Here is a 15,902-nt window from a genome sequence, read left to right as displayed (position 1 = left end):
TGTGTTTAATGTGGGGACTGTGTTTGGTGCTGGGACTGTGTTTTGATGTGTGGAAGCTAATGTAACCTATCCCTCTCAGGACACCAGTTATAGCTGGAGGTCTCTTTGTGATCAACAAAGCGTGGTTTAACCATCTTGGGAAGTATGACACTGCGATGGACATCTGGGGCGGTGAGAACTTTGGTAAGATGTGGGTGGGGAGATACTGAAGGTCACGGCCCCTGTGGATGGGGACACATCACAGTTTGCGTTATGATTGTATTATAGAAGCTGCAGAGTGATTGGAGGCCAAATCCAACAGGCAGTAGGTCACGGCTGATCTGTGTGGAATTAGCTTCTCCAATCCACCTTCTGTCCAGTTATTTTCATACAATTGCGGAATCTGGGTGTTAGTAGCTTTGATTCAGCTCCACTCTGCACTGTTTCTGACCCACCGTGAGGAACTGGTACCCTGCCCTCCTTTTGAGCGGTGCTTTAATTAAACGCAGCCTCTGCCCAATCACAGGGCAGTTCAGAGTTAACCCCATTGGCTCTGGGCCTGGAGTCGCCTGTTGGCCACACCCAGTAATGATGTCCGACTTCCCTCACACGAGTGAGCCAGGGACAGCAGGATTGCTGGAGAAACTCAGCAGGTCTGCATGTGCCCGTTGTGAGAGAGGAACAGAGTTAACGTTTCGAGTCCAGCACTTGCTGTTTTAGTTTCCAATCTCCAGCGTCCGCAGTTTGATGTTTTGTTTTAGGGAGATTAGTGAATCCGCTTGATCAGAGCTGACTGCTTTCCAGCACTTTCACTGATTCCAGATAGAGACATAGAGAGGTACAGCACGGAAACAGACCCTTCGGTCCAACTCATCCATGTTAACCAGCTAGTCCCACCTGCCAGCACCCGGCCCATATCCCTCCAAACCCTTCCTATTCCTATACCCATCCAAATGCCTCTTAAATGTTGCAATTGTACCAGCCTCCACTGCATCCTCTGGCAGCTCATTCCATACACGCACCACCCTCTGTGTGAAAAAGTTGCCCCTGAGGTCTCTTTTATATCTTTCCCCTCTCACCCTAAACCTATGCCCTCTAGTTCTGGACTCCCCGACCCCAGGGAAAAGACTGTCTGTTTATTCTATCCATGCCCCTTATTATTTTATAAACCTCAATAAGGTTATGCTCCATAGAAAACCGCCCCAGCCTGTTCAGCCTCTCCCTATAGCGTAAACCTTCCAACCCGGGCAACATCCTTGTAAAGTTAAGGAGATTATACAGGCCTTTATCAGTCATGGCATAGATTATATGTATAAGGTCACCCCTCAGTCTCCGACGTTCCAGGGAATATAGCCCCAGCCTGTTCAGCCTCTCCCTACAACTCAAACCCTCCAACCCTGGCAACATCCTTGTAAATCTTTTCTGAACCCTTTCAAGATTAACAGCGTCCTTCCTGTAGCAGGAAGTCCAGAATTCCACAGAGTATTCCAAAAGTGTTTAATCCCAGATGTTGAAATGGTGTTTAAATACTCCCGGTGTTGGAGAGGGTTTGAATGCTGGGGAAGAGCTGATGTAAAACATTTAGAGACGAGCCGGTAGTTGGATCAGAATGTGGTGTGGCCTATTCAGAGCGGCACCAAACCCAGTACCCTGTCCACAGGACCCTCAGAAATAGGCCATTCAGCCCCTGAGTCCAGATTAGAGAGGTGTTGGAGTGATTCTTTAGGGAACATCTCCGGGACACCCGCACCAATCATCCCCCTACACCCCATGGCCCGACATTTCAACTCCCCCTCCCACTCTGTCGAGGACATGGAGGTCCTGGGCTTCCTTCACCGCCGCTCCCTCACTACCCGACGCCTGGAGGAAGAACGCCTCATCTTCCGCCTCGGAACACTTCAACCCCAGGGCATCAATGTGGACTTCAACAGTTTCCTCATTTCCCCTTCCCCCACCTCATCCCAGTTCCAAACATCCAGCTCAGCACTGACCCATGACTTGTCCTACCTGCCTATCTCCCTTCCCAACTATCCACTCCACCCTCCTCCCTGACCTATCACCTTCATCCCCTCCCCCACTCACCCTATTGCACTCTATGCTACTTTCTCTCCACCCCCACCCTCTCATTTATCTCTCCACCCATCAGGCTCTCGGCCTTTATTCCTGATGAAGAGCTTTTGCCTTAAATGTCGGTTTTCCTGCTTCTCGGATGCTGCCTGAACTGCTGTGCTTTTCCAGCACCATTCTAATCTAGACTCTGGTTTCCAGCATCTGCAGTCCTCACTTGCGCCATTCAGCCCCCTGAGTCTGCTACCCCATTCTATCGGATCATGGCTGACATCCACTTTTCCCTGTTATTCCTTAATTGGTCCAGCATCTGTCCCGGTCTTAAACATACACCAGCACTCTGTCCCACAGCTCCCTGCACCAAGGTGCTGGGGTACGGGGTGGGGCAGAGGGTGGGGTGAGGGGGTGGGGTAGGGGTTGGGGTGAGGGGATGGGGTAGGGGTGGGGCAGAGGGTGGGGTGAGGGGCTAGGTTAGGGGGTCGGGCAGAGGATGGGGTGAGGGAGTGGGGTAGGGGGTGGTGTGAGGGGATGGGGTAGGGGTGGGGCAGAGGGTGGGGTGAGGGGGTGGGGCAGAGGGTGGGACAGAGGGTGGGGTGAGGGTAATGGGTGGGGCAGAGGGTGGTGTGAGGGGATGTGGTAGAGAGTGAGGTGAGGGGCTGAGGTAGGGGTGGGGTAGAGGGTGGGGCGAGGGGCTGGGCTTGGGGTGGGACAGAGGGTGAGATGAGGGGCTAGGGTAGGGTGGTGCAGAGGGTGGGGTGAGGGGCTGGGTTAGGGAGTGGGGCAGAGAGTGGGGTGAGGGGCTGGGGTAAGGGTGGGGCAGAGGGTGGGGTGAGGGGCTGGGGTAGGGTGGGGCAGGGGGTGGGGTTAGGGGGCTGTTGTAGAGGGTGGGGCAGAGGATGGGGTGAGGTGGTGGGGCAGAGGGTGGGGTGAGGGGCTGGGGTAGGGGGTGGGGCAGAGAGTGGGGTGAGGGGCTGGGGTAGGGGGTGGGGCAGAGAGTGGGGTGAGGGGCTGGGGTAGGGGTGGGGCAGAGGGTGGGGCGAGTGGGTGGGGTAGGGGGAGTGGACATGGAACCATGTGGAGCCATTGGAGCCGGATGGGCTGAATGGCCTGACTCTGCCATGCTGTGTAACTCTCACAGAGATGTCCTTCCGTGTGTGGATGTGTGGTGGGACCCTGGAGATCATCCCGTGCAGTCGGGTGGGCCACGTCTTCCGAAAGAAACATCCTTACGTCTTCCCAGATGGCAACGCTAACACCTACATCAGGTACCTCCCTCCCTGGCCTGGGGGCGGGGGCGGGGAGGTGGGTTTTTTACGGGCGGGCCTCTCTGGGCAAATAGAGTTCCTCTCTCGCTTCGGTGAGAATTACATCATTTTATAAATAGATTGTCTGAATGAGAAGGTAAGCCAGGCCCCAATTTATGTTTCTGAATGTGAGCGATGTGGGATTGTGTGAGGGAGAGAGACAGTTTGAGGTCCCTTTCCGTGTTATAATGCCAGACATGACTGTGCTGAGGGGACTCCATAATTTCCTCATGTAGCCCAATGAGTATCTGGGCTGTGAGGCCTGCTACAGTCGAATAGGCTGTCAGCTGTGGTGGCCTTCTCTGAACAGTCGGGCTCACAGTTGGTCGTGGGATTGTGTACAGCAGGAAAGGGAGGAAGATCCTGGTCTCCTTGTTCTGATAGCCCTCCCTCTGGGAAGGACAGGGTGTGAGGAAATGAGAAGCCTCTGTGACGTTGGGCAGGTGGGTTTGGTACCTGAGAGGCCAGTAAACTGAGGGAGAGAGGAGCCTCAGGCTGGGACAGGCCTCATGGACAGGGCACTCGCCATCGTTCACAAGTAGCCATTCGGAGTTGGCTTCTGCCTGATGGGGGCTTTGGGATCCGAAGGGAACAGCGATCAGTCTCTCTCACGCACACAGACACACAGACACAGACACTCATATACACACTCATACACACACAAACACACACACTCACACACTCATACACACACACACTCATATATACACACACACACACACACTCATACACACACTCATATACACACACTCATATACACACACCCATATATACACACACACTCATATACACACACACAGACACACACACACACACTCATATACACACACACTCATATATATACACACACACACATATATGCACACACACAGACACACACACACATATACACACTCATATACACAGACACACACACTCATACACACACACACACACACTCTTAACTGAATGTGGAATGTATACCCTGCTTCTCCCACATTCTCCTCAAATAACACTGTCTCATCCCACCCCACCCCACCCCATCCAATCCATCCCCTCCCCTGTCCCATTTCCTCCCCCTGTCTCCCCTCCCCCTCTCTCCCATCCCCCTCTCTCCCCTCCCCATCCACCTTCCCCCACTATTGCCCAAATGCCCTTCATACAATCCCCTCCCCCATCCACCCTCCCATACCCCTCTTCCCCCTTGTCCCCCCTCGTCCCCCTTCCCCCATCCACCCTCCCCCATCCACCTCCTCCCCCTTGTCCCCCCTCCCCTATCTCCCTCCTCCCCATATCCCTCCTCCACTTTCTCCTCTCTCCCCTCCTCGCATCTCCCTCTCCTCACCTCTCTCCCTCTCCCTCCACCTCTCCCCCTCCTCCCCTAACCCTCTCCTCCTCTCCCTCCTCCCCTAACCCTCTCCTTCTCTCTCCCACTCCTCCTCCCTCTCCGCTCACCATCCTCCCCCTCTCCCCTCTCTTCTCCTTCCCCACCCCTCCTCCTCCTCCTCCTCCTGTCTGTTCCCTTCCACATCACTCCGTTCCCCCCTCCCCCCTCCCGCCATGACACTCTGACCTGCACACCCCCTCCTCTCTCTGTCTTACAGAAACACTGAGCGTACCGTCGAGGTCTGGATGGATGAATACAAGCGGTTTTATTATGCAGCCCGGCCATCTGCCAAGGGACGGCCTTATGGAGAGTAAGTGTTCAATGTCTCAGAGTGTTCGACAGAAACTCTGTATCAATATTCACCAAAGGGACGGGGTTGATGCAGGAAGCTCTCAGAATCATAAAACATGGAAAAGTACAGCTCAGAACAGGCTCTTCAGCCCACAATGTTGTGCCAAGGATTAATCCTAACGTAAAATATAATAACTTAACATACGCACCCCTCAACTCACTGCTGTCCATGTGCATGTCCAGCAATCACTTAAATATCCCCAATGACTCTGCTTCCATCACCTCAACTGGCAACACATTCCATGCATTCACAACTCTCTGCGTAAAGAACCTACCTCTGACGTCTCCTCTCTACCTTTCCCCATATATCTTAAAACTATGACCCCTTGTACCTGTCAATCCTGCCCTGGGGAAAAGTCTCTGTCTGTTGACTTTATCTATGCCACTCATTATTTCAGATACCTCGATCAGGTCTCCTCTCTTCCTCCTTCTCTGCAGAGAGAAAAGTCTGAGCTTATTCAACCTTTCTTTATAAGACAAGCCCTCCAGTCCAGGCAGCATCGTGGTGAACTTTCTGTGCATCCTCTCCAAAGCCTCTGTATCTTTCCTATAGTGGGGCAACCAGAACTGGACACAATATTCCAAGTGTGGTCTCACCTGGGACTTGTAGAGCTGCAGCAAAACCTCATGGCTCTTAAACTCGATCCCCCTGTTAATGAAAGTCAAAACACCATATGTTTTCTTAACAATCCTATCCACTTGGGTGGCAACTTTGAGGGATCTATGTAGATTAGATTACTTACAGTGTGGAAACAGGCCTTTCAGCCCAACAAGTCCATACCGACCCTCCAAAGAGTAACCCACCCACACCCATTCTTCTACCCTATATTTACCCCTGACTAATGCACCCAACCTACACATCCCCAAACACTATGGGCAATTTAGAATGGCCAATTCACCTAACCTGCACATTTTTGGACTGTGGGAGGAAACCCACTCAGACATGGGGAGAATGTGCAAACTCCACTCAGACAGTTGCCTGAGGCAGGAATTGAACCTGGGACCTTGGTGTTGTGAGGCAGCAGTATAACCACTGAGCCACCGTGCCACCCAACTTGTACTTGAACACTAAGATTGCTCTGTTCCTAAACACTGCCAAGAATCCTGTCTTTAACCCTATATTCAGCATTCAAGTTCAACCTTCCAAAATGCATCACTTCACATCTATCCAGGTTGAACTCCATCTGCCATTTCTCAGCCCAGCTCTGCATCCTGTCTATGTCACGCTGCAGCCTGCAGTAGCCCTCGATACTATCGACGAAGCCTCCAACCTTTGTGTCATCTGCACATTTACTAAACCACCCCTCAACTTCCTCATCCAAGCCATTTATAAAAACTAGAAAGAGCAGAGGCCCAAGAACAGAGCCCTGCGGGACCCCTCTCAACACTGTCCTCCAGGCAGAATACTTCCCATCTACAACCACTCTCTGCCTTCTGTCAGCCAACCAATTCTGAATCCAGACAGCCAAATCTCCCTGTACCCCATACTTCTTGACTTTATGAATGAGCCTACCATGGGGAACCTTATCAAATACCTTGCTGAAGTCCATATACACCACATCCACTGCTCGACCGTCGTCGACCTGTCTCGTCACCTCCTCAAAGAACTCAATAGGATTTGTGAGGCATGACCTGCCCCTCACAAAGCCATGCTGACTGCCTTTAATCACTCTATGTTTTTCCAAACAGTCATAAATCCTATCCCTCAGAATTCTTTCCACAACTTTGCTGACCACAGACGTAAGACTGACTGGTCTGTAATTGCCAGGGATTTCCCTATTACCCTTCTTGAAAAGAGGAACAACATTTGCCTCCTTCCAATCCTCTGGTACAACTCCCGTGGAGAGTGAGGAGGCAAAGATCTTCGCCAGCGGCTTAGCAACCTCCTTTCTCGCTTCCTGGAGCAGTTTAGGATAAATCTGGTCTGGCCTTGGGGACTTATCAATCTTAATGTTTTCCAAAATTTCCAGCACATCAACTTCATCAATCTTGATCTGGTCAAGCCTGTATCCCAGCTCCTCAAAGTTCTCATTCACAAGTTCCCTTGCCTTGGTGAAAACTGAAGCAAAAAACTCACTTAGGCCTTCCCGTATTTGCTCAGACTCCACACACAAGTTCCCTCCGCTATCCCTGATCGGCCCTACCTTCTCCCTCATCATTCTCTTACTCCTCATGTATGAGTAAAACACCATTCGGTTCTCGCTAATCCTTCTTGCCAAGCTTTTTTCGTGCCCCCCCTGACTTTCTTTAGTTCAATTCTGAGCTCCTTTTAATCAATATAATCCTCTAACACTGTGCTAGATCCTTGCTTCGTACAACTTATGTAAGCTGCCTATTTTCTTTTGATGAGAAGCTCCTCTGTTCTCGTCATCTGAGGTTCCTTAATCTTACCCCTTCTTACCTGTCTCAGTGGAATAAATGTATGCATCACTCACAACAACTGCTCCTTAAACAGTCTCCACACGTCTGCAGTGCCCTTTCTGTGGAACAATTACTCCCAGTCTGTACTTCCCAACTCCTGTCTGATAGCGTCATAATTTCCTTTTCCCCAATTAAATATCTTCCCTCAGTAACTGCTCCTTTCCCTCTCCGAGGCTATGTTAAATGTGAGGCAGTTGTGGTCACTGTCACCAAAGTGCTCTCCCACTGCGAGATCTGACACCTGGCCTGGCTCATTGTCGAGCACCAAATCCAAAATGGCCTCTCCCCTCATCGGTCAGTCTACACACTGAGTAAGGAAACCCTCCTGAACACACCTGACAAAAACAGCTCCATCCAAACCATCTGCACTAAGAAGGCTCCAGTCAATATTGGGAAAGTTGAAATCACCCGTAACAACAACCCTGCTACTTTTGCATTTTTCCGGAATCTGCCCACCTATGAGATCTTCAATCTCTCTACTGCTATTAGGGGGTCTGCAGTAAACTCCCAATGCAGTAGCTGCTCCCTCGCTGTTCCTAACTCCCACCCATACTGACTCAGGAGACAAACCTTCCTCAACAACCTTCGCTTCTGTAGCTGTGATGCACTCTCTGATTGGCAATGCTACACCCCCTCCTCTGTTACCACTCTCCCTGCTCTTTTTAAACGTTCTAAACCCTGGAACATCTAGCAACCATCCCTGCCCCTGTGAAACCCACATCCCTGTTATGGCCACAACATCATAGCCCCAAGCACTGATCCATGTGCTAAGTTTGTCACTCTTATTTCTGACACTCCTTGCGTTAAAGCAGACACACTTTAACCAATCCCTTTGTTTCATCGCATGAGAAACCTTCCTGACAGATTCACCACATCCTGTCACTGCCCCATCTACAACTGCCCTCCCTCTCAGATATGTAGCTCTGGTTCCCACCCCCCTGCCAAAGTAGTTTAAACCCTCCCGAACCACACTGAAGGATTGAGTGTTGAGTTTCCAAGTCAAGTTGCTTTTGAAAAGGAAGAGGTGTTGTGCGTCATAAAGAATTAGAGTAGCTAAGTCTCCAAGTGGGATCTATCCCAGAATATTGAGGGTGACAAGAGATGAAATTGCTGGAACATCGATAGACATCTTTGTATCCTTTTTAACCACTGGTGAGGTCCCAGGGGACTGGAGATTAGCCAGTGTTGTCCCATTGTTTAAGAAGGGTAACATTGATAATCCAGGACATTACAGGCCTGTGAGTCTCATGTTGGTGGTAGGGAAATTATTGGAAAAGATTCTCAGGGACAAGATCTATATGCATTTATGAGCAATAGGCAGCATGGTTTTGTGTGGGAGAAGGTCATGCCTCACTAACCTGATTGAGGTTTTTGAGGAAGTGATAAAGATGATTTATGAGATGGTTGATGTTGTCTGCATGGAGTTCAGTAAAGCCTTTGACAAGGTCCCTCATGGCAGACTGGTACTAAAGGTGAAGTCGCATGGTATTGATGGATACAGAACTGGCTTAGTCATAGGAGACAGAGGGTAGCGGTGGAAGGATGTTTTTCAGAATGGAGGGTTGTGACTACTGGGTGTTCCACAGGGATCAGTGCAGGGGCCTCTGCTGCTCATGGTGTCCAGAAATGATGTGGAGGAAAATGTAGCTGGTCTAATTAGTAAGTTTGCGGATGATACAAAGGTTGGTGGAATTGAGGAGGATTGTCAGAGGATACGGCAGGATATAGAGCAGTTGGGGGGCATGGCAGATGGAGTTTAATCAGGACAAATGTGAAGTGATACATTTTGGTCAGAGTATTGAGATGCAGAGGGATCTGGGTGTGCAGTTCCACAGATTCACTGAAGGTGGCAGCGTAGGAGGATAATGTAGTAAAAAAGGCTTATGGCATGCTTGCCTTCATTGGAAGGGCATTGAGTACAAGGATAGACAAGTTATATTGCAGCTTTATAGAAATTTAGTTAAGTTTAGAAACAGTGTGCAAACAGGCCCTTTGGCCCAACAAGTCCACACTGACCATCCAAACAGAAACCCACCCAGACCCATTGCCCTACCCGATTACTCAACATTTACCCCTGACTACAGGCAATTTAGCAGGGCCAACTCACCTAACCTGCACGTCTTTAGATTGTGGGCGGAAACCGGAGCAGCCGGAGGAAACCCACACAGACACGGGGAGAATGTGCAAACTCCACACAGAGAGTTCCTCGAGGCTGGAATCGAACGCAGTCCCAGGTACTGTGAGGTTGCAGTGCTAACCAGTGGGTCACTGTGGTGTCGTTCTGCTCACCCATCTACCAGGAGGATGTGGATGCTTTGGAGAGGGTACAGAAAAGGTTTACCAGGATATTGCCTGGTATGGGGGATTTTAGCTATGAAGAAAGGTTGGATAGACTGGGTTTATTTTCACTGAAATGCAGGAGTTTGAGAGGCGATCGGATAGAAGGTGATAAGATTGTGAATGGCATGGGTAGAGTGGAAAGTCTGAGGCTTTTTCCCAGGGTGGAGGGGACAATTACTAGGGGGTCACAGGTTGAAGGTGTGGGGAGGCGTTGGGGGTTGGGGGGTGGGGGTGGGATGAGGTTTACAAGAGATGTGCGGGCATCTTTTACACACCAAGGGGGCTGAGTGCCTCGAACATGCAAACAGAGGAGGTGGTGCAAGCAGACACAATGGCAGCAATAAAGAAGCAAACAAATTAATGGACAGAACGGGAATTGTGGGATACCGTTCCAGGAAGTGAAGAATGTTTACGGTCAAAGAGCAAAATCTGTCGGCAAAGGCTTGGAGGGCGGAACAGCCCGTTCCTGTACTCGATTGTTCTTTCTTACTGTTCATTACATGGGTCAGTGTGTGACACAGCACAGTCCGGGTCAGTGTGTGACACAGCACAGTCCGGGTCAGTGTGTGACACAGCACAGTCCGGGTCAGTGTGTGACACAGCACTGTCCGGGTCAGTGTGTGACACAGCACTGTCCGGGTCAGTGTGTGACACAGCACTGTCCGGGTCAGTGTGTGACACAGCACTGTCCGGGTCAGTGTGTGACACAGCACAGTCCGGGTCAGTGTGTGACACAGCACTGTCCGGGTCAGTGTGTGACACAGCACTGTCCGGGTCAGTGTGTGACACAGCACTGTCCGGGTCAGTGTGTGACACAGCACTGTCCGGGTCAGTGTGTGACTCAGCACTGTCCGGGTCAGTGTGTGACTCAGCACTGTCCGGGTCAGTGTGTGACTCAGCACTGTCCGGGCCAGTGTGTGACACAGCACTGTCCGGGCCAGTGTGTGACACAGCACTGTCCGGGCCAGTGTGTGACACAGCACTGTCCGGGCCAGTGTGTGACACAGCACTGTCCGGGCCAGTGTGTGACACAGCACTGTCCGGGTCTGTGTGTGACACAGCACTGTCTGGGTTAGTGTGTGATACAGCACTGTCTGCGTCAGTATTGCAGCTCTTTGTGAGACTCTGTGAGGTGGTTTGTGTGTATCAGCGACAGATCGAAAGGGAAGCCGCACTGATTCGCAGAGTATTGTGGCCCTTCTGCCCCTTGTACCTGTCTGCTATTCTGTCCCCTCCCTGTTGTTCTGTAAAATAATTCCTCCCTCCCCTCTCAGTCTCGTACTCCTTCATATTCCGAGCTCACAGTTCAGTTGTCATCTCGGATTGTAATGTTTTTGTTGATTGCTCATCCGATGGTGCTATTTGTATTCGAGATATATCCACTTGCATCTTCCTCTGTGAAAAACCAGCCACATTGTATTGAAAAACATCAGCCCTCCTTCTGAATTCTCCCATTGGCAGACAGTCTTTCACTCTGTCTGAACAATCACCTTCTCTCAAATTCTTCTCTAAAGCTCAACCCATTGATCCCTTAAAGACAAACTGTAATGTCAGCTTTGACTGATCCCCGCACTTGGTTCAAAGTTGTTCTCATCTTGAAGTTTGTCTGTTCTTATTGTTTAATTACATCATGTCTTAAACATTCCCGCATTGTCCGAAGCCAGCCTATCCCCCGCACCCTGTATAAAGCCAAGCTCATCCAAGGTTTTGTGTCTTCATTTGGACAGTCACATTCCCTGCTCTCAGCCCAGTGTGACTGGCCCCTGGTCAGACAATATCACACCTTTATCATGTTGCTGCTTAACTTTAATTGCCTCTCCGGCCTTTTCCCTGTTTCCACAACCTCATCCAGTCCCACAACCTCCCAAGGTATCTGTCCCCATTCCAAATCCTCATTTGACCTGCTCTGCCATCCCTTCAGTAACCCGGTCCATAAACTCCAGGATTCCCTCTCTGTCTCCCAGAATCCAACCACATCAGCCTGCTTTCCATCATGCATTGTCAGCTTCTGTTGTTCAGTTCAAACGTGTAATTTGTCACAGCCAGGGGCCATTTTGCAACCTGGAAGGGGCCACATAAATGCAGCTGGCAGGAACTTGGGATGTCTCTGAGCTGAAAGGTTTGAGGGAGATTGGGGAAGTGAGTAAGGGGTCCTGTCCCTGGGTCTCACACGGTCTCCGTTTCCCTTGCAGTGTCAGCAGCAGACTGGAACTGCGGAGGAATCTCAACTGCAAATCCTTCCGATGGTACCTGGAGAACGTATACCCCGACCTCAAGTAGGTTCCTGTAAGGCATGACCGCTATGACAACACATACAGACATGGTGGGGGGGTCAGCTATTCTGTCGTCATATAAATATAACTTTACAACCTGTCTCTCTGTTCACAGATTCACCACTGAAGAAGATTAATTGCCCAGTGGGTGTGATACTGAGGCACACTGTCCAGTGTGTGTTACTGAGACTCACTATCCAGTGTGTGATACTGAGACTCACTGTCCAGTGTGTGATACTGAGACTCACTATCCAGTGTGTGATACTGAGACTCACTGTCCAGTGTGTGATACTGAGACTCACTGCCCAGTGTGTGATGCTGAGACTCACTGCCCAGTGTGTGATGCTGAGACTCACTGCCCAGTGTGTGATACTGTGACTCACTGCCCAGTGTGTGATACTGAGACTCACTGTCCAGTGTGTGATGCTGAGACTCACTGTCCAGTGTGTGATGCTGAGACTCACTGCCCAGTGTGTGATGCTGAGACTCACTGCCCAGTGTGTGATACTGTGACTCACTGCCCAGTGTGTGATACTGAGACTCACTGTCCAGTGTGTGATGCTGAGACTCACTGTCCAGTGTGTGATACTGAGACTCACTGTCCAGTGTGTGATGCTGAGACTCACTGTCCAGTGTGTGATACTGAGACACACTGTCCAGTGTGAGATACTGAGACTCACTGTCCAGTGTGTGATACTGAGACACACTGCCCAGTGTGAGATACTGAGACTCACTGTCCAGTGTGTGATACTGAGACACACTGTCCAGTGTGAGATACTGAGACTCACTGTCCAGTGTGTGATACTGAGACACACTGCCCAGTGTGAGATGCTGAGACTCTCTGCCCAGTGTGTGATACTGAAACTCACTGTCCAGTGTGTGATACTGAGACTCACTGTCCAGCGTGTGATACTGAGACTCACTGTCCAGCGTGTGATACTGTGACTCACTGTCCAGCGTGTGATACTGAGACTCACTGTCCAGTGTGTGTTACTGAGACTCACTGTCCAGTGTGTGTTACTGTGACTCACTGTCCAGTGTGAGATACTGAGACTCACTGCCCAGTGTATGATACTGAGACTCACTGTCCAGTGTGTGATACTGAGACTCACTGTCCAGTGTGTGATACTGAGACTCACTGCCCAGTGTGTGTTACTGAGACTCACTGCCCAGTGTGTGTTACTGAGACTCACTGCCCAGTGTGTGATACTGAGACTCACTGTCCAGTGTGTGATACTGAGACTCACTGTCCAGTGTGTGATACTGAGAGTCACTGTCCAGTGTGTGATACTGAGAGTCACTGCCCAGTGTGTGTTACTGAGACTCACTGCCCAGTGTGTGATACTGAGACTCACTGTCCAGTGTGTGATAATGAGACTCACTGCCCAGTGTGTGATACTGAGACTCACTGCCCAGTGTGTGTTACTGAGACTCACATCTATTATAAACCGACTGACTCCCACAGCTACCTGGACTACACCTCCTCCCACCCTGCCCCCTGTAAAAACGCCATCCCATATTCCCAATTCCTTCGTCTCCGCCGCATCTGCTCCCAGGAGGACCAATTCCAACACCGCACAGCCCAGATGGCCACCTTCTTCAAGGACCGCAGATTCCCCCAAGACGTGATCGACGATGCCCTCCACCGCATCTCCTCCACTCCCCGCTCCTCCGCCCTTGAGCCCCGCTCCTCCAACCGCCACCAAGACAGAACCCCACTGGTTCTCACCTACCACCCCACCAACCTCCGCATACAACGTATCATCCGCCGCCATTTCCGCCACCTCCAAACGGACCCCACCACCAGGGATATATTTCCCTCCCCTCCCCTATCAGCGTTCCGCAAGGACCACTCCCTTCGTGACTCCCTCGTCAGATCCACACCCCCCACCAACCCAACCTCCACCCCCGGCACCTTCCCCTGCAACCGCAGGAAATGTAAAACTTGCGCCCACACCTCCACACTCACTTCCCTCCAAGGCCCCAAGGGATCCTTCCATATCCGCCACAAGTTCACCTGTACCTCCACACACATCATCTATTGCATCCGCTGCACCCGATGTGGCCTCCTCCATGTTGGTGAGACAGGCCGCTTACTTGCGGAACGCTTCAGAGAACACCTCCGGGCCGCCCGAATCAACCAACCCAATCACCCCGTGGCTCAACACTTTAACTCTCCCTCCCACTCCACCGAGGACATGCAGGTCCTTGGACTCCTCCATCGGCAGAACACAACAACACGACGGCTGGAGGAGGAGCGCCTCATCTTCCGCCTGGGAACCCTCCAACCACAAGATATGAATTCAGATTGCTCCAGTTTCCTCATTTCCCCTCCCCCCACCTTGTCTCAGTCGGTTCCCTCAACTCAGCACCGCCCTCCTAACCTGCAATCCTCTTCCTGACCTCTCCGCCCCCACCCCACTCCGGCCTATCACCCTCACCTTGACCTCCTTCCACCTATCCCACCTCCATCGCCCCTCCCCCTAGTCCCTCCTCCCTACCTTTTATCTTAGCCTGCTTGGCTCTCTCTCTCTTATTCCTGATGAAGGGCTTATGTTCGAAACGTCGAATTCCCTATTCCTGAGATGCTGCCTGACCTGCTGTGCTTTGACCAGCAACACATTTGCTACTGAGACTCACTGTCCAGTGTGTGATACTGAGACTCACTGCCCAGTGTGTGATACTGAGACTCACTGTCCAGTGTGAGATACTGAGACTCACTGTCCAGTGTGTGATACTGAGACTCACTGTCCAGTATGTGATACTGAGACTCACTGCCCAGTGTGTGATACTGAGACTCACTGTCCAGTGTGTGATAATGAGACTCACTGTCCAGTGTGTGATAATGAGACTCACTGTCCAGTGTGTGATAATGAGACTCACTGCCCAGTGTGTGATACTGACACTCACTGCCCAGTGTGTGATATTGAGACTCTATGCCCAGTGTGTGTTACTGAGACTCTATGCCCAGTGTGTGTTACTGAGACTCACTGTCCAGTGTGAGATACTGAGACTCACTGCCCAGTGTGCGATACTGAGACTCACTGTCCACTGTGTGATAATGAGAGTCACTGTCCAGTATGTGATAATGTGAGTCACTGTCCATTGTGTGATACTGAGACTCACTGCCCAGTGTGTGATACTGAGACTCACTGTCCACTGTGTGATAATGAGACTCACTGCCCAGTGTGTGATACTGAGACTCACTGTCCAGTGTGTGATACTGAGACTCACTGTCCAGTGTGTGATACTGAGACTCACTGCCCAGTGTGTGTTCCTGAGACTCACTGTCCAGTGTGAGATACTGAGACTCACTGTCCAGTGTGAGATACTGAGACTCACTGCCCAGTGTGCGATACTGAGACTCAGTGTCCAGTGTGAGATACTGTGACTCACTGCCCAGTGTGAGATACTGAGACTCACTGTCCAGTGTGAGATACTGAGACTCACTGTCCAGTGTGTGATACTGAGACTCACTGTCCAGTATGTGATACTGAGACTCACTGCCCAGTGTGTGATACTGAGACTCACTGTCCACTGTGTGATAATGTGACTCACTGTCCACTGTGTGATACTGAGACTCACTGCCCAGTGTGTGATACTGAGACTCACTGCCCAGTGTGTGATACTGTGACTCACTGTCCAGTGTGTGATACTGTGATTCACTGTCCAGTGTGTGATACTGAGACTCACTGTCCAGTGTGTGATACTGGGACTCACTGTCCAGTGTGAGATACTGGGACTCACTGTCCAGTGTGAGATACTGAGACTCATTGCCCAGTGTGTGATACTGGGACTCAC

At 50.9% G+C, this 15,902-nt stretch overlaps 1 protein-coding gene across 2 annotated transcripts in view; it reads left to right on the top strand.

Annotated features, from left to right (window-relative positions):
• galnt14 (UDP-N-acetyl-alpha-D-galactosamine:polypeptide N-acetylgalactosaminyltransferase 14 (GalNAc-T14)) overlaps positions 1 to 15,902 on the top strand; it is a 205,891-nt gene that overhangs the window by 157,441 nt on the left and 32,548 nt on the right. For both annotated transcript variants that reach the window (XM_060855677.1, XM_060855685.1), the window contains 4 exons: positions 80 to 183; positions 3,185 to 3,311; positions 4,934 to 5,026; positions 12,021 to 12,104. In XM_060855677.1, the coding sequence (XP_060711660.1) occupies positions 80 to 183; positions 3,185 to 3,311; positions 4,934 to 5,026; positions 12,021 to 12,104 (408 nt within the window). The remainder of the gene's footprint in view (positions 1 to 79; positions 184 to 3,184; positions 3,312 to 4,933; positions 5,027 to 12,020; positions 12,105 to 15,902) is intronic.

This window comes from Hemiscyllium ocellatum, chromosome 3, assembly GCF_020745735.1.
Source record: "Hemiscyllium ocellatum isolate sHemOce1 chromosome 3, sHemOce1.pat.X.cur, whole genome shotgun sequence".
Lineage (NCBI taxonomy): Eukaryota > Metazoa > Chordata > Chondrichthyes > Orectolobiformes > Hemiscylliidae > Hemiscyllium > Hemiscyllium ocellatum.
The sequence above is the reverse complement of the archived record's forward strand: the minus strand, read 5'-3'. Positions and strand labels throughout refer to the sequence as shown.